Source organism: Cherax quadricarinatus, chromosome 100, assembly GCF_038502225.1.
Source record: "Cherax quadricarinatus isolate ZL_2023a chromosome 100, ASM3850222v1, whole genome shotgun sequence".
Taxonomy (NCBI): Eukaryota; Metazoa; Arthropoda; class Malacostraca; order Decapoda; family Parastacidae; genus Cherax; species Cherax quadricarinatus.
In genome coordinates this window covers 3,738,592-3,766,485 of record NC_091391.1, presented here as the reverse complement: position 1 = coordinate 3,766,485, position 27,894 = coordinate 3,738,592, and the positions used below count along the sequence as shown (strand labels likewise).

At 38.2% G+C, this 27,894-nt stretch overlaps 1 protein-coding gene across 2 annotated transcripts in view; it reads right to left on the bottom strand.

The window, feature by feature from the left end:
• Window positions 1-375: 375 nt before the first annotated feature.
• LOC128704691 (C-Maf-inducing protein) overlaps window positions 376-27,894 on the bottom strand; it is a 616,555-nt gene continuing 589,036 nt past the window's right edge. The window contains exons 11-14 of one of the 2 annotated variants that reach the window (XM_070079595.1): window positions 22,749-22,889; window positions 21,813-22,007; window positions 13,753-13,858; window positions 376-13,176 (exon numbers count right to left, since the gene is read on the bottom strand). In XM_070079595.1, the coding sequence (XP_069935696.1) occupies window positions 13,052-13,176; window positions 13,753-13,858; window positions 21,813-22,007; window positions 22,749-22,889 (567 nt within the window). In that variant the 3' untranslated portion in view covers window positions 376-13,051. The remainder of the gene's footprint in view (window positions 13,177-13,752; window positions 13,859-21,812; window positions 22,008-22,748; window positions 22,890-27,894) is intronic. The other variant, XM_070079596.1, reaches the window with a different exon arrangement.

The following is a 27,894-nucleotide window of genomic DNA, read 5'->3' as shown; positions in this document are numbered from 1 at the left end:
CCACTTTCCTACATACTCTAACTTGAGCCTCACTATCCTCGTAAAAACTCTTCACTGCTTTCAGTAACCTACTTCCTATACCATACACCTGCAACATCTGCCCCATTGCCCCCCTATCCACCCTGTCATACGCCTTTTCTAAATCCATAAATGCCACAAAACCTCTTTAGCCTTATCTAAATACTGTTCACTTATATGTTTCACTGTAAACACCTGGTCCACACACCCCCTACCTTTCTTAAAGCTTCCTTGTTCATCTGCTATCCTATTCTCCATCTTACTCTTAATTCTTTCAATAATAACTCTACCATACACTTTACCAGGTATACTCAACAGACTTATCCCCCTATAATTTTTACACTCTCTTTTGTCCCCCTTGCCTTTATACAAAGGAACTATGCATGCTCTCTGCCAATCTCTAGGTACCTTACCCTCTTCCATACATTTATTAAATAATAGCACCAACCACTCCAAAACTATATCCCCACCTGCTTTTAACATTTCTATCTTTATCCCATCAATCCCGGCTGCCTTACCCTCTTTCATTTTACCTACTGCCTCACGAACTTCCCCCACACTCTCAACTGGCTCTTCCTCACTCCTACAAGATGTTATTCCTCCTTGCCCTATACATGAAATCACAGCTTCCCTATCTTCATCAGCATTTAACAATTCCTCAAAATATTCCCTCCATCTTCCCAATACCTCTAACTCTCCATTTAATAACTCTCCTCTCCTATTTTTAACTGACAAATCCATTTGTTCTCTAGGCTTCCTTAACTTGTTAATCTCACTCCAAAACTTTTTCTTATTTTCAACAAAATTTGTTGATAACATACCCATTCTCTCATTTGCTCTCTTTTTACATTGCTTCACCACTCTCTTAACCTCTCTCTTTTTCTCCATATACTCTTCCCTCCTTGCATCACTTCTACTTTGTAAAAACCTCTCATATGCTAACTTTTTCTCCCTTACTACTCTCTTTACATCATCATTCCACCAATCGCTCCTCTTCCCTCCCGCACCCACTTTCCTGTAACCACAAACTTCTGCTGAACACTCTAACACTACATTTTTAAACCTACCCCATACCTCTTTGACCCCATTGCCTATGCTCTCATTAGCCCATCTATCCTCCAATAGCTGTTTATATCTTACCCTAACTGCCTCCTCTTTTAGTTTATAAACCTTCACCTCTCTCTTCCCTGATGCTTCTATTCTCCATGTATCCCATCTACCTTTTACTCTCAGTGTAGCTACAACTAAAAAGTGATCTGATATATCTGTGGCCCCTCTATAAACATGTACATCCTGAAGTCTACTCAACAGTCTTTTATCTACCAATACATAATCCAACAAACTACTGTCATTTCACCCTACATCATATCTTGTATACTTATTTATCCTCTTTTTCTTAAAATATGTATTACCTATAACTAAACCCCTTTCTATACAAAGTTCAATCAAAGGGCTCCCATTATCATTTACACCTGGCACCCCAAACTTACCTACCACACCCTCTCTAAAAGTTTCTCCTACTTTAGCATTCAGGTCCCCTACCACAATTACTCTCTCACTTGGTTCAAAGGTTCCTATACATTCACTTAACATCTCCCAAAATCTCTCTCTCCTCTACATTCTTCTCTTCTCCAGGTGCATACACGCTTATTATGACCCACTTTTCGCATCCAACCTTTACTTTAATCCACATAATCCTTGAATTTACACATCTTATCGAAAAGTGAATAATGAATGCACACCATCATTACTCAAGAACTAGGGAGATGGTGAATATTTACAGGCACAGAGCAAACCTTTATTGCAGCTTGGTTCTAGAGTTTCTGTATAGGAGTTAGGGATAGCAGTCCGGTTGGAAAAGAGTTCTCTTGTACTTGCCTTGAAGCTCAATTATTATTATCATTATTATTGTCAGGGGTGGCAATCTTGTTGGATCAGAGCGCTAGGGAATTTATTTTGAGGCTGTTTTTATAATTACCTGGTATTATTATTTTATATTTGATGGACTTAGGGAGAGAGATTGAAGGGAAACCCTCAGCCTTCCCCTCAGCACCACAACTGACATTTTATTCAATGTACAATTGTTATCGATACACCAGGAGTGTTCCAAGTTTAAGGAAATACAGAGAACATTTCTGTCAGTACAGCAGAAGAGAACATGGCTGTTATTCTGGCCCGGTTAAACACTGAGTGAAAACTATCACAATAAAACTTGCTGTGCACCTGTGTCATTTGTTTTATTACTGTCAGCAGGAAAAAGATTAGCTACAAAACTAAATTTTTCCATAGTATGAAGCCACAGTGGCCCGACGTCTAGTGGCAAAAGCTCTCGCTTCACACGGTGTATGTCTGGGTTTAATTACCTACGAGGGTAGAAACATGGGGCGTGTTTCCTTACACCGGTTGTCTACTGTGTTCACCCTTTCCTTTCAATGCACCGGCCATATCCCACCAAAGCAGAATGGCCCAAAAAGAAAAAGAAAAGTTTCTCTTTTTAACTATGGTAATATATACAGAAGGTGTTATTAGCCCCTTGCTCCAGGCATTTTAGTCGTCTCTTACAATACGCATGGCTCATGGAGGAAGAATTCTATCCCATTTTTCCTTGGAGATAAGAGGAACTAAACAAGAACAAGACCTAGTAAGAAAAGAGAAGAAATCCCAGAGGGGTGTGTTTGTACATACGTATATATGTTTGTACACATATGTGTAGTAGTACATCATTCGTGTCAGCTTAGCTTGTATACCTTGTACATGTACTTATAGAAATAAAGATATTATTATTATTATTATTATTATTATTATTATTATTATTATTATTATTATTATTATTATTATTAACTACTGCTTGTTTTGAATATTTTTCTGTTAGTGAAATTTATTAGGTTTGGGGTACCAAAAGTTTAAAGATCTTTGGTTGCAGCCCAGGAGCTGTACAGTACCAGTATAAAACACCCTTTTCAAGAACTTTGTTTTACTCCTAAGATTTTTGAAGGCTTTATGAATGTCTATTTAGGAAGGATCTGTCATTTTTTAATCTGTTTTATGATTATATTATACAGCCTCTAATCACTTAACGATGGAGTTCCGTTCCTTAGACCATGTTGGTAAACGAATTCTTCGCTAAGTAAGGAGCATACTATAATGGTAATGGGTTTGTGTCAACCATCTCTGATATTGTTTTAATGTCACTTTTGCACCATTTATAATATTTCTGGTATATTTATAAATGTTTATAAAGTAATGTACTATATATTGTAATACGCAGAATAGAGGAAATCAGCTCTAATATACATACATTATTTAGGTATGCATACTGGTCAAAGAGCCCGTCATAAGTCCGAGTCGTCAGTAAACGAGTACGTCGCTAAGTGAGGAGAAGCTGTACTGTATAGCCCTTTTTCTAACTCATGAATTTGAAGTGAATGAGGAAGCATATTACTGGAAATAAATACAATTGCATAAAATACAAATTACTCTATAGAATGATAATTTTAACTGAAGTTTCAGTATGGGTTGTGGCAGTGTGATTTTGTTTCCATACACACCATACATATATTATCATTCCTATCTTCTCTGTACACACACATGAATACACACAAAGCAAACATACAAACATAAATGTAGATATATACACATATATGCATGTAAAACAAACGTATGCATACACGCACACACACACGCACAATATTTTTATTTTGGGTCACTGTTATAATAGGTTTTGAAATTAGAAGTGACTACCATACTAATATACCATCTCCCTACAGCACAATGCATTTTGGAATGACAACTCTGAACTATATTTCTTCTAAACTTAATGAAGAGATATAGTTTAGTGATATGATTTTAATAAACTTACTAGAGAACAGAATGAGGTACTGTATATAAATGCACATTAAAGCGACTCTTTAAATTCCCATCTAAAAGAAAAATTTTATATGCACTTAGCATTTCAAAATGATTTTCATGGTTTAGATATACAGTGGACCCTCAACCAGCGATGGCATTGATTAACGATAAATCTGACTAGCGATACATTTTAACGCAAAAATTTTGCCTCGACTAGCACTTAAAAACCCGACCAGCGCTATTCATTCCGTACGAGATGCGTCCACTTTGGCCTGAGCGCCCAGTGTTTACAAGCCAGCCAGCCACCTCGGTCGCTTCCAAGCATACAATCGGAACATTTCATATTATCAGAGCCTTTTTAGTGATTGCACCTGCAAAATAAGCCACCATGGGCCCCAAGAAAGCTTCTAGTGCCAACCCTACAGCAAAAAGGGTGAGAATTACTATGGATATGAAGAAAGAGATCATTGCTAAGTATGAAAGTGGAGAGTGTGTCTCCGAGCTGGCCAGGCTGTACACAAAACCCCAATCAACCATCGCTACTATTGTGGCCAAGAAAACGGCAATCAAGGAAGCTGTTCTTGCCAAAGGTGCAACTATGTTTTTAAAACTGAGATCGCAAGTGATAGAAGATGTTGAGAGACTGTTATTGGTGTGGATAAACGAAAAACAGATGGCAGGAGATAGCATCTCTCAAGCAATCATATGTGAAAAGGCTAGGAAGTTGCATGAGGATTTAATTAGAAAAATGCCAGCAACTAGTGATGATGTGAGTGAATTTAAGGCCAGCAAAGGTTGGTTTGAGAGATTTAAGAATCAAAGTGGCATACATAGTGTGATAAGGCATGGTGAGGCTGCCAGTTTGGACCAAAAAGCAGCTGAAAAATATGTGCAGGAATTCAAGGAGTACATAGACAGTGAAGAATTGAAACCTGAACTAGTGTTTAATTGTGGCACTGACAATGTTGTGAAACACTTTAGGAATGTCATAAAGGAACGGGAGGTACAGGCCTCTATGGACAGATATGTTGTGCAACAGAGGTCCAGTGACTCTCAAGCTGGTCCTAGTGGCATTAAAAGAAGAAGGGAAGTAACCCCGAAAAAGGACTTGCCACTTCAAGTCCTAATGGAAGGGGATTCCCCTTCTAAACACTAAGACCATCAACACACTCCCCTCTTCCCATCCCATCAATCATCACCAGATCTTCAATAAAGGTAAGTGTCATGCAACTGTGCATGTCTTCTTCAGTTTGTGTGTATTAAAATTAATATTTCATATGTTAAAATTTCTTTTTTCAATACTTTTGGGTGTCTTGCACGGATTAATTTGATTTCCATTATTTCTGATGGGGAAAATTAACTTGACTAACGATAATTTTGACTAACGATGAGCTCTCAGGAACGGATTAATAGCGTTAGTCGAGGGTCCACTGTATAACTTAATTCCTTCTTGTGACACCAGTCAAACGACATATATATTATAACTCTGGGAATCTATAGAATGCCCCATACATCTTTGGAATAGTGAATATATCGTATGTATGTGTATGAACGTGTGTGTACATGGATGTGAAAGTGTGTGCTGTGTATTTGCACAGGTTATTTGATGCCCATCATGTGTAGGTCCCCATGTATCTGTGATTAATTGTAGTTACAGAAGTAGAATGAAACTTGGTTTTCTATTTTCTGTAAAATATTGGATGCAGTTGAGCACAAAATATATAAATATCTTTATTTTGAATACTATACAGAATGATTTATTGGAAGATCTCATTACAATAAACTACCACTTGATTTATTGTAGGGTCTTATTACAACAAACTACTTGATTTATAAAGAAATGTTTTCTATTGTGCTTTTAGCACCACATTTTTCTACAATTGTATCCTCCTAATGGAGGATCTGTTAGCATTTTTTCGTTATCTTATGTGTTGTCACATCTCTCTTCCAAATATTTGCCAGCGAAGGCCTTTTTTGACTAAGAAAATCATACATTTTCAACTCTAGGGCCTTTATTTATGTAGTATATTTTAAATATAGGACACCACACTACATATGTAGAGCTTCACAACATATATATGTAATTTATTTGACAGTTTGTGTGATCCATTTGATTACATGAATGTAATCATTAAGAAGTAATCACTTTAATACTAATTATTTCTTTTAACTTACTCCATAGGCTGTTTTCTCATTTTATATTTTTCATATGACCTGCTTTTGGTTTATTCATTTTGAATTATGTGGCTCATATCTATATTAAATTCTATCAGTCATTTGTCTCTAAGTTGTCAAATTATTGAGGTCATTTTGTATGAAAGTACAGTGGACCCTCGACCAACGATGGCATCATATAACGTTAAATCCGACTAGCGATACATTTTAACGCTAACATTTTGCCTCGACCAACGCTAAAAAAAACTTGACTAATGATATTCATTCTCGGGTACCAATTAATATCGTTAGTCGAGGGTCCACTGTATTGTTATACCAACGCTCTTATATGGGTGTGAGGCATGGGTGGTGAATGTTGCAACAAGGAGAAGGCTGGAGGCAGTGGAGATGTCATGTCTGAGGGAAATGTGTGATGTGGATATAATGCAGAGAATTTGTGGTTTGGAAATTAGGAGGAAGTGCAGGATTACCAAAACTATTATCCAGAGGGCTGAGGAGGGGTCGTTGAAGTGGTTTGGACATGTAGAGAGGGCGGAACAAAATAGAATGACTTCGAGAGTGTATAAATCTGTAGTGAAGGGAGGGCAGGGTAGGGGTCGGCCTAGGAAAGATTGGAGGGAGGGGATAGAGGAGGTTTTGTGTGAGAGGGGCAATAGGAGCAAATGGAGGCAAATAGTTTTTAGGACTTGACGTACTGTTGGAGTGTGAGCAAAGTAACATTTATGAAGGGATTCTGGGAAACCGGCAGGCCGGACTTGAGTCCTGGAGATGGGAAGTACAGTGCCTGCACTCTGAAGGAGGGGTGTTAATGTAGTGTAAGTGTGCCTCTGGCAAGACAATGATGAAGTGAATGATGGTAAAAGTTTTTCCTTTTTGGGACACCCTGCCTTGGTGGGAGATGGCTGTGCTAATAAAAAAAATAAAAATATTTTGATTTCATATCTTGCATAGTTTTTTATTACGTCTGCAGATATTTATGTGAAGTATATTTTTCCGGCAGATCATTTGTTTAATTAAAAACTTTATTTAATCCTGTCACCTACTTATATTTTCTCCCATAAGGATGGGTTTTATTTGTTGATGAAGCAAAACGAAAACAAATCTAATCAACTACAGTAGTTTGCCTTTTATTTAACCTATACTGTTTTGTAGTTGACAGATATGACTAATAGAGTACTCATTTAAAAAACCCTTGGAATCCAGCACACAAAATCTAGCCATCTGTTGGAGATGGGATTTTGAAAATAACTTCTGGTCATTTGAAAAGGCCACTGAGTGTGTGAAATGTTGTCAGTGAAAGATCTCATTACAGGAGGGCACTGTTTGTATGGGTCTTAGCTTCCCAACTCTGTATGGTAAACAAAAATTGCCGGCAGGTGGAAAAGAACTTTTTTCATTGTTGAATGTTCTAAAATGTCTGATGGTGTGTTTATGCTATCGTAAATTACGTGCTTATACAGCTAGGCATAAAAAAAACAGATAAAATAATAAAATAAATACACAGTACATAAAATACCTTTAAATATGGTGCTGGTTGCCCTTTCCATATACAACTGTTGTGCGAATGAACGGTAAAAGCACCGAACATAATGAATGATGACTCGGTTGAAAGTTAACGAAAATGTGCGACAATGAAAATAGGTTCTTTATAAGTGAGGTCCTTGTGTACATTGTATTTGTGTTTATTTACATCTGATTATCCCCTACCTGTGTAAATTTTGTAATAATAATAGAATAGATTTTGATATTTCTCTAACTTTATGCAAGTTTACTTGTGTAACAAACCTCTTCCAACCAATTATTGTTTTGTGTGATAGAAATTCACTTACAGAGAAGGGCCCTGCATATACAGCACCTCTTATCAGCGTTCCTTGTTTTTGTTGGCTTTCAGTTGAGCCATTGTTTATTATCCTTGGTGTTTTTATTGCTTTTCCACCATTTTTGTACAACAGTTGCATAAGGTAAAGGCAACCATATTTTAAGGTAAATATTGTATGTACTGTGTGTTTATTTTACTTTTTAATCTGTTTTTTTATGCCTAACTCTATTGACCACTTAATACCTGATAGTGTAAACACATTATCAGGTGTTTTAGATGCATTCGATGATGAAAAATTGCTCTTTTCCATCTTGTGATTTTTGCTTGCCGTATGGGGTCAGAAACCTAAGAACCATATAAATGAGGCCCTCTTGTATGTGAGAATGGAGTTCACATGATATGAATGTGTGTGGATACTGTGAACTTTATACTTTACAGTGTAGGAGCAAAGATACACTAATTTTTCTCCTGATACACCAGTGTTTCCTCAGTTTAACTAGTACTTTACCACTACCCAGGTATACCCTCCTCCACACTGTCCAGGCATACTGGAGGCTTTGCTGTCATAAGTTAATATACAAATAACCCACAAATAGGAGAGAGAGAAGCTTACGATGATGTTTCTGTCCGACTTTGGTCCAATAACCCGCACATAGGAGAGAGAAGCCGAAGACGATGTTTTGGTCTGACTTTGCTCCAAGTTGGACCAAAACATCATCATAAGCTTTTCTCTCCTATGTGCGGGTTATTTGTATATTGTTACAGTCATGATATTGTGCTTTTTTGTTCTTCAGAGTTAATACAAGTACATATTGTATAAGGCAGTTAAGAACAGTGTGGGTTTTGCTATAGCATGGTTTACAATTTCTAAGTTTTTAATAGTTAAATTATATTTTAGCAATTGTGCGTTAGTGAACTGCATTACTCGCAGCAGTATAAGCACACACACAGCAGGAGTACTCGGGGTATGGGGTACAGGAGGCATATTAATGCATGCTGCAGTATTATTTCAGCTTTGATGGATTACATTTAACACACAACAGTTTTAACCCTTAAACTGTCCAAACGTAGATCTATGTTCACGTGTGTGGCGCTCCGACCTTGATTTTCCCCATTTGAAAGCATGTAAAAAAAAAAAAAAGTAGATCTACGTTTGGAGCCCCCCGCATGTGGACATAGATCTACGTTTGGAGCCCCCGCACGTGGACGTAGATCTACATTTGGAGCCCCCCGCACGTGGACGTAGATGTACGTTTGGACAGTTTAAGGGTTAAACAGAGCAGTTTTACATAGGCAATTTTCTTAGCACCTGTTAACTGCACTATGCAAGGTATTCCTGTATTGTACCTATGAAATGTTTTCAGTTATCACTGGAAAGTAGCAGAAATGGGCCTTGAAGGTAGTACAGTTGAGTTTTTTAATGTATTCCAATGTTTTACATTAAATTTCATATACATGTACTCTTTATTAGGTTTCACAGGAGTAAACATTTGATTTACCAGGCTAATTGGGGAAACAGGTTGCCAGTAATGGCGACTGTGGTGGATAGAGATGAGATTTTTTACTGTGATCGTAACCATATTGGCCAATTTTATAACTAATCCATTATGTATTTCCAAATCCATTAATTCAGAGGATTTGGTTCAGCATTTCCAAAATGGGTTGAATTGAGTTCCTTTAAGTCGAGGGTTTACTGTGGTCCCTAATTGTATTTGCCTCAAATGGCAAAGACAATCTGTAATCTAAATCTTAATAAAAAATTTATAATTACATTTTGAACTTGAAGCTTCTCTATGTTTTCTTTGAATTTTATTGTCTTCTAATAAATTCATTGTAGATCTATAGTTCTTGTGTTTCATTAAGTCTTTGGCTTCACTTTAGCAATTCTTTCCTCTGTGTTAATAAGACACAGTATACAATTTATGGCATTTTATTGAAAAGACATTTCATCATCAGGGACTTTATCAGTTGTGAGAACTGATAAAGTCCTGATGGATGAAATAACTTAGTTACTGACTCATAAAAATCATAATAACACGATTGCAAACAAATCTCGAAACAGGTGAGATTTGAATCCATGGTGAGCAAGGCTTAGAACTCACCATGAGTTTAAACCCCACATGTTCAGTGATTTATTTTACTAAGATGTCATAAACTGCATATTATATCTTATCAACATACTTCTTAGTATATAAAAATCATAGATATAAATTCTCCCCTTTTCCTGATTTATGTTAAATTTAAGGAATAACAGTAGAGCCTCCATATCCACTGATTCGGTATCTGCGGTTTCAGTTATCCACAGTTTACTATGGCCCAAAAATAGCCCTTATTATGCTTAATAATGGCCCCAAAGTGCAAAAGTAGTGATGCTGGCAGTTCTTCAAAAGCCTAAGAGAATCTCTGAATATTTTCCATCATTGAAAAAAATTACTAATTCTAGAGTTATTTTGAATAATTTATCAGTTAAACTTTATCATAGGTACGTATATAAATGGAAAATGACTTATATATAGGGTTCGCTACTTTCCACAGTTTCAGGTATCCATGGTAGGTTTTGGAATGTATCCCCCATGGATACAGGGGGACTACTGTATTTAATGTTGTTATACTGTAACTGTTCTTATGTGCTCGGCACTTTTTTTTATGCTAAAACCAACTATATAAAACTTTGGTGATAGTAAGCATAAACTCAACATCTTGAACTAATGTATATATAGTAATATTATAGTCATGGGGGAGTGCTAAACTTGTATGGGACATACAGTGCCTAGGGAAATAGGAGGCAATCAGGTTCAGTACACAGAAGAGGAGAACAGATCTGAGTCCTTGGATTGGCATCAAAGAACCTCATTAGAGGGGTTCAAGTTAGTTATAAAAGAGCTCAAAAACAGTGCTTATGTGCAACAGGTAATAAAAAATTATACCCTGCCTAAAATCTGAAAAGAAAAAGATACTGATTTAATCCTATGAGGGTGTGTTCCATAGTTGTACAGCTGTGAAGCGAGGGTACTACGCCATGAGCTCAGCTCGCTCAGATAAGCTGTGAACTGTAAATTTGGGCCTTGATATGAATGCATCTATGTGGTAAGTGTGCAGCATATGAAACAAATCCTGCAGCATGCAGTGCATAATGAGAAAAAAATGCAGCCGTATTTTTGGATTATAACAGTGACTTTGCATGCTTTTTGTGGTTGTATTTGCAGTTTCTTGGTCACATTTGATAGATTGAAAGATATATTACAGAAATAGCGATGATTTTCATTGGTTTTTGTACTGAAAATGGCTTGAAACTGAGCTCAAAGTAGTGTAAATGTTCGATTTTTGCTGATGTTCCAGAGTAAACAAATGATCGTCACACATCCAATACATGTCAGCTGGTGGGTCTAATGTACATTCACAAATGTGCTGATATTATATATACAATTATTACAATATTGCATAACAGTAAATCTTCTATTTTTTGGTGTGAATAAAAATTCATTATGTGAATAAAAAATCAAAATGGAATTCATTTGTAAAGCCTGGAGATGTAACTAATAAACAGAGGAAATGTTATTTTAGTGCCAGGAATGTCTGCATTGTTTATTCTGGATCCTGTTTTGAAACAGGAATATTTTGAACTTTGTGTAAAATTGGCTAAATTACCAATTTCCAATCACTCTGTTGAGTAGTTGAAATGGTTGGTTGAGCGATTTCTTGTTCTCAATCCATAAAAAAGAAGTAATACTAGCAAAATGGCTAAGAACTTGGTTGACTGGAATAATGTAATTAGCATAAAATGGGAGTCAAAGTGGGCAAAATCGCTGATGCATGAATACCGTTGATGCAGCAAAATTTGCGTATAATTTTGTCAGATTTCCATCAAATTAAATACTTTTTGTTTTATTACCTTCAGAAAAAGATTCTCTACCATTTCATTAAAATAATTTTTTTTTTTTTTAAATTCTTGGACCCTGTAGACAAGTTTCAGATCGGGGGTCTGGACCCTGAAAGAGTTAAAAAAAAAAATTATTTGTATAAATCTTTTAGGAATTGTTACCAATGTTTAAATGTTGAGTTCACCTTTACTATCAACAGTGCCAGCAATGTTGTGCTTTATTCTGATTTGTTGTTCTTCCTTTTTAGCACTTTCAGTTTTTTTTCAATGCATCCAAATAAATTTGTTTTGTACCTCTCACCAAATTTATAATACCCATTTTTTATTATGTGTGTGCGTGTATGTGTGTGTGTGTGTGTGTGTGTGTGTGTGTGTGTGTGTGTGTGTGTGTGTGTGTGTGTGTGTGTGTGTGTGTGTGTGTGTGTGTATGTATGTATTTTTGTGCACACGAACTGTATAAAATATTGTAACTAAATAAAAAATAAAAAAAAAAACACATTTTTCAGCTGATGAACAATCTTCTACTGCTTGATATGATAAAGCTTTATTTCTAAAAGATAAGTTACTGTTTAACTTAGTAAATAAAATAAAACATTTATCGTCTAACATTAAATAATAATTCTAAAGAGATTGATCTTATATATTTTTTCTTGCATTATATTCACAATTAATTATTCAACATTTGGTACCCTTTGAAAAACTATTTTTACTAGAAAATACTTCAGTTTTGTTTCCCATATTATTCAATATGAATTATATATACTTAAATATTACATGTACATTTTTTCCAGAGGCTCAGGTATCAAATGCTAATCTTTGTAATGCACAGTTTCCTGGCTAGCAATAGCACGTTGTCTTTCACAGAGAAGATTGCTTATCTTGTATCGTTTACCCTCACTGTTGGCTCGAACGAGCACATTTCTTGTGACGGCGGTCTGTTCTTCACTACTGGCCCTGACGAGAACATTTTGTGTTGGAGGTTTCCGTTCTTCACTGTTAGCTCTGACAAGAACATTACTTGTGCTTTGTTCCTCACTTTTAGCCCTGACGAGGAGATTCCTTCTGATAGTATTTTGTTCTTCACTTTTTGCTTTAACTAAGCAGTTCTTCTTGGAAAGAACTTTCCCATCAAACCTAGGTAAGCACATAAAGTCTCGCCTTGTGTTATTCTTCTCTTTTACCGGAGAGTCTTGCTTTCTGTCTCTCTCCTTCCTTCTTCGCCCCAGCTGGTTGAGGATGCGTCTGAGAAAAGCAGTTGGTCCACCTGGTGATCTGCTGACGTCAAGAGCATCAGCAGAGGGAGGCGAGGGTCACCAAGCATCTGTATATCGTACATCTACCTCCAGAAGAGATGGCAGCATTTCTTTTAGTGTTTCAAATGTCTCCACAGAGAGGCTTGTACTATTAAGGTTTAATTTTCTCAAGCTCTTGATGGCTGCAAACAAAAGAAAGATATTAATCAGTGCCATTGTAGTTTTAAGTTAAGATGACTCATGATATCGTAATGACATGATTGCAAACAAATCAAACCACGGGTGGGGTTAGAACTCAGTCTGGAGTTTATGTCTGTCTGATCGCAGATTCTAACCCTGCCTGTGGTATTTTTTTTTTTTTTTAAGTTAGGCTTGAACTTGCCTAAATTGCTCTACATAACCATGAGCTTTCTACACGCACAACCAAATATTACTCATTTCTTCACAAAGATTGTATGATGCTGAAATAAATCTTTCCAAAATACACAGCATGTTAGTAGCTTTCTTTTGTACTTAATAATACGTAATGATTTTCTTTGTTTTATATTTAATAATTTGTGCAGAAGAAGGGGTTACTAGCCACTTGCTCCTAGCATTTTAGTTGCCTCTTATGACACACACTGACTTACAGAGGAGATTCTTCTCCATATCTCCATGAAGAAAAATATTCTCGTAATTTGGATTTGATGGACAGTAGGCTTTAATTGCTGGCCTCATGTTAGTTCAGTATATTGAGGGGTTGCACAAAATAATCTCACCTGCTAAAGCTTCAAGGCCTTTGTCCGTGACAGGAGTTTCACATAAATTAAGAACTTGTAACTTGTGAAGATGCTCCGAAATAAGCTGCAGTCCCACATCACCAAACTGGAGGAGATATATGCAAGTTATTACAGTACTGCACATTAAATCATATAAAAAACAGGTAAAAGATGTGTTTCACCATGAGTGGCTTCAGATTAGGGCTGAAAAAAATAGCCATTCATGGCACAACATTTCCTTAATGAGTCAGTCAGTGCTTAAGTGTCCTTTACCTACAAGTTGTCAGAATCATCAACAAGTTTCTCGATAATTATGTAACAATTTCACAGCCCATGAAGGTCCTTCAGCAATATACGACAAAGTTGGAGGAGAAGGAGGGAGTATTGAGGGAAGGACATGAGTAGAAAGGCTGTAAGATTTTGGAATTTTAACCTGGAGGGTTAGTCACCCAGGATAACCCATGAAAGTCAGAGCGTCACTTAACACTGTGTCTTATTTCCATTGGGGTCCTTAATACATATTTTCCCCCAGGATGCGACCCATACCAGTTGGCTAACACCCAGGTACCTACTTACTGCTAGGTGAACAGGGACATCAAGTGTAAGAAAACATGCCCAACATTTCCACCCATGTCAGGGAATGAACCACCAACACTCATTGCGCGAGGCATGAGCATTGCTTATCAGGCCACCGGACATGGAACAAGTTATAATAATAATAATAATATAATAATATCTTTATTTACTCCAAGTACATATGCAAAGTATACAAAACACAGCAGACGTCAATGACATACTACTATATAGAAAGCCGCTTGTTATGCTGAGCATTTCCCGCAAATTAAGTCAATTTTGTCCCAGGATGCGACCCACAACAGTCCACTAACACCCAGGATGTGACCCACACCAGTCCACTAACACCCAGGATGCCACCCACACCGGTCCACTAACACCCAGGATGTGACCCACACCAGTCCACTGACACCCAGGATGTGACCCACACCAGTCCACTGACACCCATGTACCCATTTTACTGATGGGTGAACAGGGACAGCAGGTGTCATATGGAAACACTTCCCTAATGTTTTCCAGCCATACTGGAGGAGATTCAAACTCCGGACCTCAGTGTGTGAGCTGAGTGTGATAGCAATCGAGCTACGGGACACCCCACACAATCTAGAAAGATATGTTAGTGTGTTCTCTGATGAACCAAACAATCTGTCAAGAGATGTTAGAATAATACTGACAACTTTACACAATACAGTAATAATTTTTTTTAGTGTTTTAAAAGAGCAATGAGATGCCCTCAGGTGCTCATTGTTTCTGCTTACCTATTATTCATAATAAAAATAATAGGCGAATGTCTGTGTTACAAAGCAAAGATTGTATGTGCATACTAAGTATTTAGTGATGCTATTACTTTTCACTAAAAGATACTCAGTTGCTTTGAGCTAGGATGTAATATAACCATAATCTAGAATAGATTTAACTAGACCTTAATATTTTTATTTTTTTTTTTATTATCACACCGGCCGATTCCCACCAAGGCAGGGTGGCCCGAAAAAGAAAAACTTTCACCATCATTCACTCCATCACTGTCTTGCCAGAAGGGTGCTTTACACTACAGTTTTTAAACTGCAACATTAACACCCCTCCTTCAGAGTGCAGGCACTGTACTTCCCATCTCCAGGACTCAAGTCCGGCCTGCCGGTTTCCCTGAATCCCTTCATAAATGTTACTTTGCTCACACTCCAACAGCACGTCAAGTATTAAAAACCATTTGTCTCCATTCACTCCTATCAAACACGCTCACGCATGCCTGCTGGAAGTCCAAGCCCCTCGCACACAAAACCTCCTTTACCCCCTCCCTCCAACCCTTCCTAGGCCGACCCCTACCCCGCCTTCCTTCCACTACAGACTGATACACTCTTGAAGTCATTCTGTTACGCTCCATACTCTCTCCATGACCGAACCACCTCAACAACCCTTCCTCAGCCCTCTGGACAACAGTTTTGGTAATCCCGCACCTCCTCCTAACTTCCAAACTACGAATTCTCTGCATTATATTCACACCACACATTGCCCTCAGACATGACATCTCCACTGCCTCCAGCCTTCTCCTCGCTGCAACATTCATCACCCACGCTTCACACCCATATAAGAGCGTTGGTAAAACTATACTCTCATACATTCCCCTCTTTGCCTCCAAGGACAAAGTTCTTTGTCTCCACAGACTCCTAAGTGCACCACTCACTCTTTTTCCCTCATCAATTCTATGATTCACCTCATCTTTCATAGACCCATCCGCTGACACGTCCACTCCCAAATATCTGAATACGTTCACCTCCTCCATACTCTCTCCCTCCAATCTGATATTCAATCTTTCATCACCTAATCTTTTTGTTATCCTCATAACCTTACTCTTTCCTGTATTCACCTTTAATTTTCTTCTTTTGCACACCCTACCAAATTCATCCACCAATCTCTGCAACTTCTCTTCAGAATCTCCCAAGAGCACAGTGTCATCGGCAAAGAGCAGCTGTGACAACTCCCACTTTGTGTGTGATTCTTTATCTTTTAACTCCACGCCTCTTGCCAAGACCCTCGCATTTACTTCTCTTACAACCCCATCTATAAATATATTAAACAACCACGGTGACATCACACATCCTTGTCTAAGGCCTACTTTTACTGGGAAAAAATTTCCCTCTTTCCTACATACTCTAACTTGAGCCTCACTATCCTCGTAAAAACTCTTCACTGCTTTCAGTAACCTACCTCCTACACCATACACTTGCAACATCTGCCACATTGCCCCCCTATCCACCCTGTCATACGCCTTTTCCAAATCCATAAATGCCACAAAGACCTCTTTAGCCTTATCTAAATACTGTTCACTTATATGTTTCACTGTAAACACCTGGTCCACACACCCCCTACCTTTCCTAAAGCCTCCTTGTTCATCTGCTATCCTATTCTCCGTCTTACTCTTAATTCTTTCAATTATAACTCTACCATACACTTTACCAGGTACACTCAACAGACTTATCCCCCTATAATTTTTGCACTCTCTTTTATCCCCTTTGCCTTTATACAAAGGAACTATGCATGCTCTCTGCCAATCCCTAGGTACCTTACCCTCTTCCATACATTTATTAAATAATTGCACCAACCACTCCAAAACTATATCCCCACCTGCTTTTAACATTTCTATCTTTATCCCATCAATCCCGGCTGCCTTACCCCCTTTCATTTTACCTACTGCCTCACGAACTTCCCCCACACTCACAACTGGCTCTTCCTCACTCCTACAAGATGTTATTCCTCCTTGCCCTATACACGAAATCACAGCTTCCCTATCTTCATCAACATTTAACAATTCCTCAAAATATTCCTTCCATCTTCCCAATACCTCTACCTCTCCATTTAATAACTCTCCTCTCCTATTTTTAACTGACAAATCCATTTGTTCTCTAGGCTTTCTTAACTTGTTAATCTCACTCCAAAACTTTTTCTTATTTTCAACAAAATTTGTTGATAACATCTCACCCACTCTCTCATTTGCTCTCTTTTTACATTGCTTCACCACTCTCTTAACTTCTCTCTTTTTCTCCATATACTCTTCCCTCCTTGCATCACTTCTACTTTGTAAAAACTTCTCATATGCTAACTTTTTCTCCCTTACTACTCTCTTTACATCATCATTCCACCAATCGCTCCTCTTCCCTCCTGCACCCACTTTCCTGTAACCACAAACTTCTGCTGAACACTCTAACACTACATTTTTAAACCTACCCCATACCTCTTCGACCCCATTGCCTATGCTCTCATTAGCCCATCTATCCTCCAATAGCTGTTTATATCTTACCCTAACTGCCTCCTCTTTTAGTTTATAAACCTTCACCTCTCTCTTCCCTGATGCTTCTATTCTCCTTGTATCCCATCTACCTTTTACTCTCAGTGTAGCTACAACTAGAAAGTGATCTGATATATCTGTGGCCCCTCTATAAACATGTACATCCTGAAGTCTACTCAACAGTCTTTTATCTACCAATACATAATCCAACAAACTACTGTCATTTCGCCCTACATCATATCGTGTATACTTATTTATCCTCTTTTTCTTAAAATATGTATTACCTATAACTAAACCCCTTTCTATACAAAGTTCAATCAAAGGGCTCCCATTATCATTTACACCTGGCACCCCAAACTTACCTACCACACCCTCTCTAAAAGTTTCTCCTACTTTAGCATTCAAGTCCCCTACCACAATTACTCTCTCACTTGGTTAAAAGGCTCCTATACATTCACTTAACATCTCCCAAAATCTCTCTCTCTCCTCTGCATTCCTCTCTTCTCCAGGTGCATACACGCTTATTATGACCCACTTCTCGCATCCAACCTTTACTTTAATCCACATAATTCTTGAATTTACACATTCATATTCTCTTTTCTCCTTCCATAACTGATCATTTAACATTACTGCTACCCCTTCCTTTGCTCTAACTCTCTCAGATACTCCAGATTTAATCCCATTTATTTCCCCCCACTGAAACTCTCCTACCCCCTTCAGCTTTGTTTCGCTTAGGGCCAGGACATCCAACTTCTTTTCATTCATAACATCAGCAATCATCTGTTTCTTGTCATCCGCACTACATCCACGCACATTTAAGCAACCCAGTTTTATAAAGTTTTTCTTCTTCTCTTTTTTAGTAATTGTATACAGGAGAAGGGGTTACTAGCCCATTGCTCCCGGCATTTTAGTCGCCTCATACGACACGCATGGCTTACGGAGGAAAGATTCTTTTCCACTTCCCCATGGACAATAGAAGAAATAAAAAAGAACAAGAGCTATTTAGAAAAAGGAGAAAAACCTAGATGTATGTATATATATATATGCATGTGCGTGTCTGTGAAGTGTGACCAAAGTGTAAGTAGGAGTAGCAAGATATCCCTGTTATCTTAGCGTGTTTATGTGTATAGATTTAATTAGAGCTTAATACAGTGGACCCCCACTTAATGATCACCTCCCAATGTGACCAATTTTTTTTTTTATTTTTTTTATTATCACACCGGCCGATTCCCACCAAGGCAGGGTGGCCCGAAAAAGAAAAACTTTCACCATCATTCACTCCATCACTGTCTTGCCAGAAGGGTGCTTTACACTACAGTTTTTAAACTGCAACATTAACACCCCTCCTTCAGAGTGCAGGCACTGTACTTCCCATCTCCAGGACTCAAGTCCGGCCTGCCGGTTTCCCTGAATCCCTTCATAAATGTTACTTTGCTCACACTCCAACAGCACGTCAAGTATTAAAAACCATTTGTCTCCATTCACTCCTATCAAACACGCTCACGCATGCCTGCTGGAAGTCCAAGCCCCTCGCACACAAAACCTCCTTTACCCCCTCCCTCCAACCCTTCCTAGGCCGACCCCTACCCCGCCTTCCTTCCACTACAGACTGATACACTCTTGAAGTCATTCTGTTTCGCTCCATTCTCTCTACATGTCCGAACCACCTCAACAACCCTTCCTCAGCCCTCTGGACAACAGTTTTGGTAATCCCGCACCTCCTCCTAACTTCCAAACTACGAATTCTCTGCATTATATTCACACCACACATTGCCCTCAGACATGACATCTCCACTGCCTCCAGCCTTCTCCTCGCTGCAACATTCATCACCCACGCTTCACACCCATATAAGAGCGTTGGTAAAACTATACTCTCATACATTCCCCTCTTTGCCTCCAATTATGTAAGTGTATTTATGTAAGTGCGTTTGTACGTGTATGTTTGGGGGTCTGAAATGGACTAATCTTCTTCACAATATTCCTTATGGGAACAAATTCGGTCAGTACTGGCACCTGAACATACTTCTGGAATGAAAAAATATCGTTAACCGGGGGTCCACTGTATATCTGAATCCTTTTTGCAGTAAGTTATGATTTGACTATTGCACAAGCAACAGCAATTGCTGTTTGTTTGCCTTATGACCAAGAATTTTGTAAAATACAGTTAATTGTTCTAGTACCAATAATTAATAGCATGCAATTATGAGAGTGTATATTGTTCATTAAATTTAAATGATGGATTTTTTCTATTATTACAATGCAGGAGACCTAAATAACTTGCCACCAATCATGTATAAAAAAGCAGCTCATATGCTGTCCCCATTATTGCAACACTATTAAACAAATCTGTTAAATCTTCAACATTCCCATCCATACTCAAGACAGCAAGAGTCACCCCGATCCACAAAGGAGACGATCCGATCCACAAAGGAGACGATCCGATCCTCAAAGGAGGAGATCCTACAGAACTAAATAACTACAGACCAATATTTAACTTGCCTTTGCTCTCTAAAATCTACGAAAAAATAATACATATGTATACAAATCTACTACTACCTTGTATCCCATAACATACTGAGCCCCTGCCAGTTTGGGTTTAGGCCGAAAAAAAAGCATGAATTATTCAATTATTCAGATGCTCGAATTACTATATACAATAACTGAAAAAATGAATACCCTCTGGGGCTCTTCATAGACCTACGGAAAGCATTTAATACAGTAGACCACAATATCTTGCACCTAAAACTAGAATATTACAAGGTCAGAGGACATTCTCTCGATTACCTAAAATCTTATCTTAGTGGTAGACACCAGTATGTATACACAAATGGCATGACCTCCAATACTCAGCCTGTAGTTGTTGGAGTGCCACAGGGAAGTGTCCTAGTTCCTCTACTTTTATTTACATCAGTGACCTCCCAAATGCATTGTGACTCCTTAAGCCAGTTTATTCGCAGATGACACCACTTTTGTCTTCTCCCACCCAAACCCAGCTATGTTTAGTAACACTGTAAACAGTGAGCTACATAAAATATCAAACTGGATGACGACCAAGTAACTTACTCTCGATATAGACCAAACCTACTTCATGCTTTTTGGAAACATAGCATTAAATATCCAGCTAAACATATTGATAAATAGTTCATCCATTACAAGACACACTGAGGGCAGATTTCTAGGTCTCCACCTTAAATTTCAGACTCACATCCAGCATATAACTAAGAAAGCTTCCAAAACAGTAGGTATCCCTTTCAGGATACGATACTATGTACTCCAAAGGGCGCTCCTTACTTTATATCACTCTCTAATATACCTCACCTGTGGTATCTGTGCTTGGGGATCTACCATGGCCAATCACCTAAAACCTTTAACAACCCAACATGAAGTGGCAGTGTGGATGATCACAAACTCCACTGCCAGACAACACACCCTACCACTCTTCAAAAGCATGAACTCACTTAATATACAAAATATACACACTTATAATTGTGTCTACTATATATATATATACAGAGCATTAAACTCCAATATCAACCCTCCACTCAAACTTTTCCTAGACAGCTTCAACAGAACACACAGGCATAACACGAGGCACAAAACACTTTCTGACATCCCTCATATCTGTCTCGCACTGTGCAAAAATGCAGTGCGCATAAAGGGCCTGAAAATCTGGAACTCTTTGCCCGAAACAGCAAGAGGTCCCCTGCCCACAAATCAGTTTAGAACTACTCAAAAATCATCTTATCTCTCAGTAACAATGCTAGACTCTAACCAGATGTAAAGCAACTCTCCCAAATATTTTATTATCCATTAATTAAGTCATTGTTCATTATGTTCTGTGGTTTTGCTACTTTTCTGCCATTTTCATATAACAGTTGCATAAGGAAAGGGTGACATCTGGCACCATATTTGAATGTCACTATTGTTTGTATTGTGTAATCATTTTCACTTTTTTCTCTTTTTTTTATTCCTAGCTGTATTGAGCGCTTAATATATAATATTGTAAACACATTATCAGGCATTTGATAATGAAAAACCTCTTTTCTACCCACGTGATTTTCACTTACAGTACAGGGTCAGGAACCTGAGAGCCGTGTAAATGGGGTCTTCCTGTATTTCTGAAGTCCATTACACAATAATCCATTACATTGAGAGTTTTCTGTATTTCCAAATTAGTAACAACTGCGTATACTATTAGTACTACCTGTGTGGCCCAGAGATTGAGGTAGCGGAGGGTTGGTAGTTTGATGAGCTGCTCAGCGCAGGCACTGGTGACACGGGTAAAAGCCAAGGAGAGACATTCTAAGTTTCCAAACGAGCCTGAAGACAGCATACGGTTGACATCTGCATCAGTGCTCCGACTGGGGAGTGTAAGCTTCCTGGGACCGCCCTTCTGTTGCTGTGTTAAAAGAAGAACCAAAAAAAAAAAAAAAGAAAGAGAAAGATACAATAAGCTCATGCTTCTTAGAAATGCATCAACACGAAGTGTACTGTATAACTAATTTTATAAGCATTTATGCAATGTGATTTACAACTTCATACTTTAGATTTTCTTTGAAATGTACAAATTTATTTGTGTGTAGAGACCTTATTTCTACCATAACCTGTCTCAATAACCTATATCTAGTTCTTAGGTAATCTGTAAGCATTAGGATTACAGGCACTAATACAGCAGTTTGTAATTATACTTTGATTACACACAGATATTTGCCCTCTTTGTTTAAAAAAAAAATATTCGGAGTGCTAGCAGTGAAAACATAGATCAATGTTTGAACTGTTAAAGGTTTAATAATTTATACAGGAGGAGGGGTTACGAGTCCCTTGCTCCCAGCATTTTAGTTGCCTCTTACGACACAGGTGGCTTATGCAGGAAGGATTCAAAATTTCCACATGGTCACTGTGTACTTTTTATTCTCGTATGATTACACAAGCCCACCACAACTTGATTTTTTATTAAAAAATGTTTAGATAATCTAAACTGGTGTTTTCATAGAATTGAACATCTTCCACAAACCTGATCATGGACTGGGCTGTGGGAGGCACTGACCCCAAAACACCCTCCAGGTATAACACAAAAGATAAAAGCTTCCTTTCCTTATTTTAATTTAAATATATAACTGTACGGCACTTCAAAACATACCAATTCCCTGAGATGCATCTGGCGATCAGAGAGAGCCTGGTAGCGTCTCTTTCCTGTGGGTGTTGACTGTAATGTCGTCACCACCTGGAGGCTCTGGTCAGAACCTTCAATGAGTTTCCACTCCAACATTAGACAAAGTACCTGGTGAAAGTAAATATCTAAATAATAGTTATCTATATTATCCAGTATTATCAATATTATTTTACACACTTAGGCTTGTCCAAAATGCTGTTCATAATCATGGGATTTCTGCATGCATTCAGGTGTCACACATTCTCGTATAAACAATGTATAATATGGAATTTGAATTTGAAGTATATTGTGTCAGTTCATTTATCACATTCTTTTTTTACTTGTAAACTGAAGACAGAATTAGACGTTTAGTCATTCCGGACCATTTTCAGGTTGTCTCGTATTAGTTCAGGACTAACTAAAACATTGTCTACTTTCATCCACCATTTGAGTATTTTTGAGAATTATTTCAACCATAATAGTGCAGGTCCCCAAATTAAAATGTTCTGCTATACAGTATTCTGTCTTTACCACAGTGAAGTGACATATAACGAAGCCATACGTCAGACCTCTTTATAACTCATAGTTTTGTTTCTACTGTCACACTTTTTTCTCTTTTTTTTTTTGTTTTTGTGGCCACATTGTTTATTGTCATGCAAAGGCAAGTTTGATATCGGTCTGAGCATTTGCATTTGGGATTTTGCTTGCTAGTTTTGATCTGATGGTAGACAAGAAGATACAGTGGCACCCTGAGTTTCGAACTGCTCCCAACTCTACCAGCTATGTAAGTGTATTATTGTAAGCGCTTTTGTAAGTGTATTTTTGGGGGTCTGAAACGGACTAATCTAATTTACATTATTCATCTCACACTATGTAAAAACTTAATGCACATAAAAGGCCGAAAAATCTGGAATTCATTACCTGTGAATATAAAAAAAATATTGTCTGTTTATCAATTCAAGATTCTTCATAAAAACCACTTACTCAACTACAACTAAATAAATACTGAATAACTGAATCTCATAAATGTATAACCTGTGACCCTATCAAACTATGTTTTTTAATTACATTACCTAATATAATACTTCATTCTCTTGACTGCTCAGTAACTCATCTAATGACCATATGACCTGTTTCTCCACTCCTGGTGGCTAAAGCTCCCGCTTCACACACGGAGGGCCCGGGTTCGATTCCCGGCGGGTGGAAACATTCCGACACGTTTCCTTACACCTGTTGTCCTGTTCACCTAGCAGCAAATAGGTACCTGGGTGTTAGTCGACTGGTGTGGGTCGCATCCTGGGGGACAAGATTAAGGACCCCAATGGAAATAAGTTAGACAGTCCTCGATGACGCACTGACTTTCTTGGGTTATCCTGGGTGGCTAACCCTCCGGGGTTAAAAATCCGAACGAAATCTTATCTTATCTTATCTTATATTATACATTGTTATGCTACAAATTTGTACAACTTTAATGCTTCTTATTTGCAATATTAATTTGTACTTCATGTTATAATTTGTTTACTGTAATTTTTACCACTGAATATATCATTGCTTAGTTAATCTTAAGTTAATTTTAAGCTGCCCATAATGCTCTGCATACAAGGAACTTTTGGCATGTACACCCAATAACTATATTGCACCTATATTTATACCTATGTATCATGTCCAAATAAAAAATAAATAAATAAAAAATTCCTTAATGGGAACAAATTCGTTCGGTAATGGCACTCAAACAGCCTTCTGGAAAGAAGAAAGTTCAAAACTCAGGGTACCATTGTATTAAGTATGCTGGCAGTGTCTATAGGCTGTATGTGTGGTTCGTCTGGTTTTGCTAAGTTAATCTCTCTGCTTCTAGACAGTTTTCTAGAGCCCAAATTTTCAGAGAAAATATTCCAGGTCTTTTTCATATTACCTTTTATTTCATTAAATCTGTTTTCATAATACATTTATTTGGACTTTCGTATTAGATTAGTAAGTACTGAGGTGTATTGTTTAGTTAGTTCTTTTGTAATTAGGCCCTGTCTTAATTGTTTTTCATATACATGTTTTTTTTATACTAGATGGATTTAAGTGTACTATTTGTAAGCCAGTGGCCATTTAGTCTCTTTGTTGAGATTTGCTTTGTTTTCATTGGACAATATTTACTGTAGAGGTTATGGGTTTTGTGTAGGAATATGTTGACACATTTGTCAATATTGTGGCTGTCCTCTAACTCGCTCAGCCAGTCAGTATTACGTTGGGCAGTAATAAAATTATTTACCAGTGACTCATCATGTAGTTAAAAAAGAGTAAGTAAGTTTATTCAGGTATACACAAGTAAGTAAGTTTATTCAGGTATACACGAATAAGTAAGAAAGTTTATTCAGGTATACACAAATAAGTAAGTTTATTCAGGTATACACAAATACAGTTACATAGATTATCATACATAGCAGCATATGTGTAGAGAACCCAAGATAACCCAAAAAAATCAGAGTGACTTATTTCCATTGGAGTCCTTTTAATACCTTATTATTATACAATGTAGGAGATATCTTATTATTATACTATAAAGGATATATACTAGGAATAAGGTAAAAAGAGTTATTTACATTTACATGTGTGTTAGCCAAAAAAAAAAAATAAAAAATCATTCTCCTCCCTTTCTGTCGCTACATCCATTAGGTACCTTTTGGCTGTCTTCTTGAACTGGTTCATAGTATGACTGGCTGTGACATGTACAGGCAGTCTGTTCAATTCCTTTGTTGCTGTACAATAAAAGGGGTTTGAAGCCTGGCCACTGACTGTGGCTACTACAAAGTTGTGCTCTCTCCCTCGAGTACTGTGATTGCTTCAGTTCCCAGCCTTGACAAAATTAGCAGCAAGATATTCTGGACATTGTATATGAGTAATTTTATAAACTTGATTTAACATCAGTTGTTTTATTCTCTCTTCAGTATTCAGCATATCCAATTGTTGTGATTCATCCTGGCCTACATGTTCTCTTGGACTCAGGTCCAGGATGAATCTTACCATGTTGTTCTGGGTGATTTGCAGTTTATTTTTCATTTTTCTTTTTTTTGTCAAGGCAGAGTACCATGAAGAGCAAGTGTAGTCCACATGACATTGTACAAGGGCTAAACATAGGGTCCTGCGAGCCTCAGTAGGTAGATTTTGTGCTTGTCTATAGAGGAACTTCAGTCTGGCATTCACTTTCTTAGTTGTGTCCTGAGGCAGTCTATCCAAGTTGGTTATGATAAAAGTTCGGTAGCCGTCTGTAGTGTTGTATGTGATTACGCCTGTTTTTAGTGGGGATATAGTATTGGTCCAGATATGATCAAGTAGTGAGGCACTTGCCTCTGTGACTCTTGTTGTTTGGTTATAGATGGTAGTAGCAAGCAACTGCTCATAGTGGTTGTGAAATCAGCTACATGGGGGTCTGCTGCTTGAAGGAGGTTTATATTAAAGTTACCAGCAAGTAACAGGTGGTGTTTATTCATCTCTGAGTCAGTTATTGAGTTTCTTAAGTTGTCACTGAATGTGTAAGTATTAGTGTGAGGTAGTCTGTAGACTGCTCCAACTGTTATGTTTTTTTTTTTTTTTAGGTTTCTGGATGTGAATTTTGCAAATACGCATTCACCATATTCCTCCTTCGTGCAAGTGGATTTAATACATTTTAGTTCATTTGTGTAGTAGATAGCAATAACACCTCCTGGTTGATCAGGTCTGCAGTTGTGTGTGGCTGTGTAACCAGGTAAGACAAAGATGTCTGTTAAAATCTTGTTTGAGCCAGGTTTCAGTGAGAACCTAACCTGCTGTATAAGCAGGGCCCTAGAGTAGCCCAGAACCTAACCTGCTGTATAAGCAGGGCCCTACAGTAGCCCAGAACCTAACCTGCTGTATAAGCAGGGCCTTACAGTAGCCCAGAACCTAACCTGCTGTATAAGCAGGGCCCTACAGTAGCCCAGAACCTAACCTACTGTATAAGCAGGGCCCTACAGTAGCCCAGAACCTAACCTACTGTATAAGCAGGGCCCTACAGTAGCCCAGAACCTAACCTACTGTATAAGCAGGACCCTACAGTAGCCCAAAACCTAAACTACTGTATAAGCAGGACCCTACAGTAGCCCAGAACCTAACCTACTGTATAAGCAGGGCCCTACAGTAGCCCAGAACCTAACCTAGTGTATAAGCAGGGCCCTACAGTAGCCCAGAACCTAGCCTACTGTATAAGCAGGACCCTACAGTAGCCCAGAATCTAACCTACTGTATAAGCAGGGCCCTACAGTAGCCCAGAACCTAACCTACTGTATAAGCAGGGCCCTACAGTAGCCCAGAACCTAACCTAGTGTATAAGCAGGGCCCTACAGTAGCCCAGAACCTAACCTGCTGTATAAGCAGGGCCCTACAGTAGCCCAGAACCTAACCTAGTGTATAAGCAGGGCCCTACAGTAGCCCAGAACCTAACCTGCTGTATAAGCAGGGCCCTCCTGTACTGTATTTTAAACTGTCAGAGTAACATCAGTGGCTTGCTGTTACTCGTTCCTTGATTAATGAGAAAAACATGAAGGTTATCAGAAGATTTGCCTCAACAGGGAAGGCAGTTAAGTAAGCCTATGCAAAATCTTATAAAAATTAATGTAGGCAAATTTAAAAACTTTACATTTTATAAATTTTAACAAGATTATGTCAAGATAAAAAAAAATTTGGATTGTTAATCCAGAGGATTAAAAACCCAGGATAACCCAGTAAAGTATGTTCATCAGTAGGGACTGTTGGTCTTATTTTCATTGGGGGTTCTGTAATCCTTTTCCCAGGATGCGACCTCCACCTACAATAGTTAACTGCCAACCCAGGTACCTGCTTACTGCTAGGTGAACAAGGGAAGTAGGTATACCTGGAGGGTGTTCTGGGGTGGGGGGGTCAACACCCCTGCGGCCCGGTCCATGACCAGGCTTCGTTGTGGATCAGGGCCTGATCAACCAAAGTGTTACTGCTGGTTGCACACAAACCGATGTAGAAACCACAGCCTGGCTTGTCGGGAACTGACTTTAGGTGCCTGTCCAACACTCTCCTGAAGACTAACCAAGGGTCTATTGGTATAAGGAATCATGCACAACGTTCCACCCCTGCCAGAGAGCGTTTCCCAGTTCCT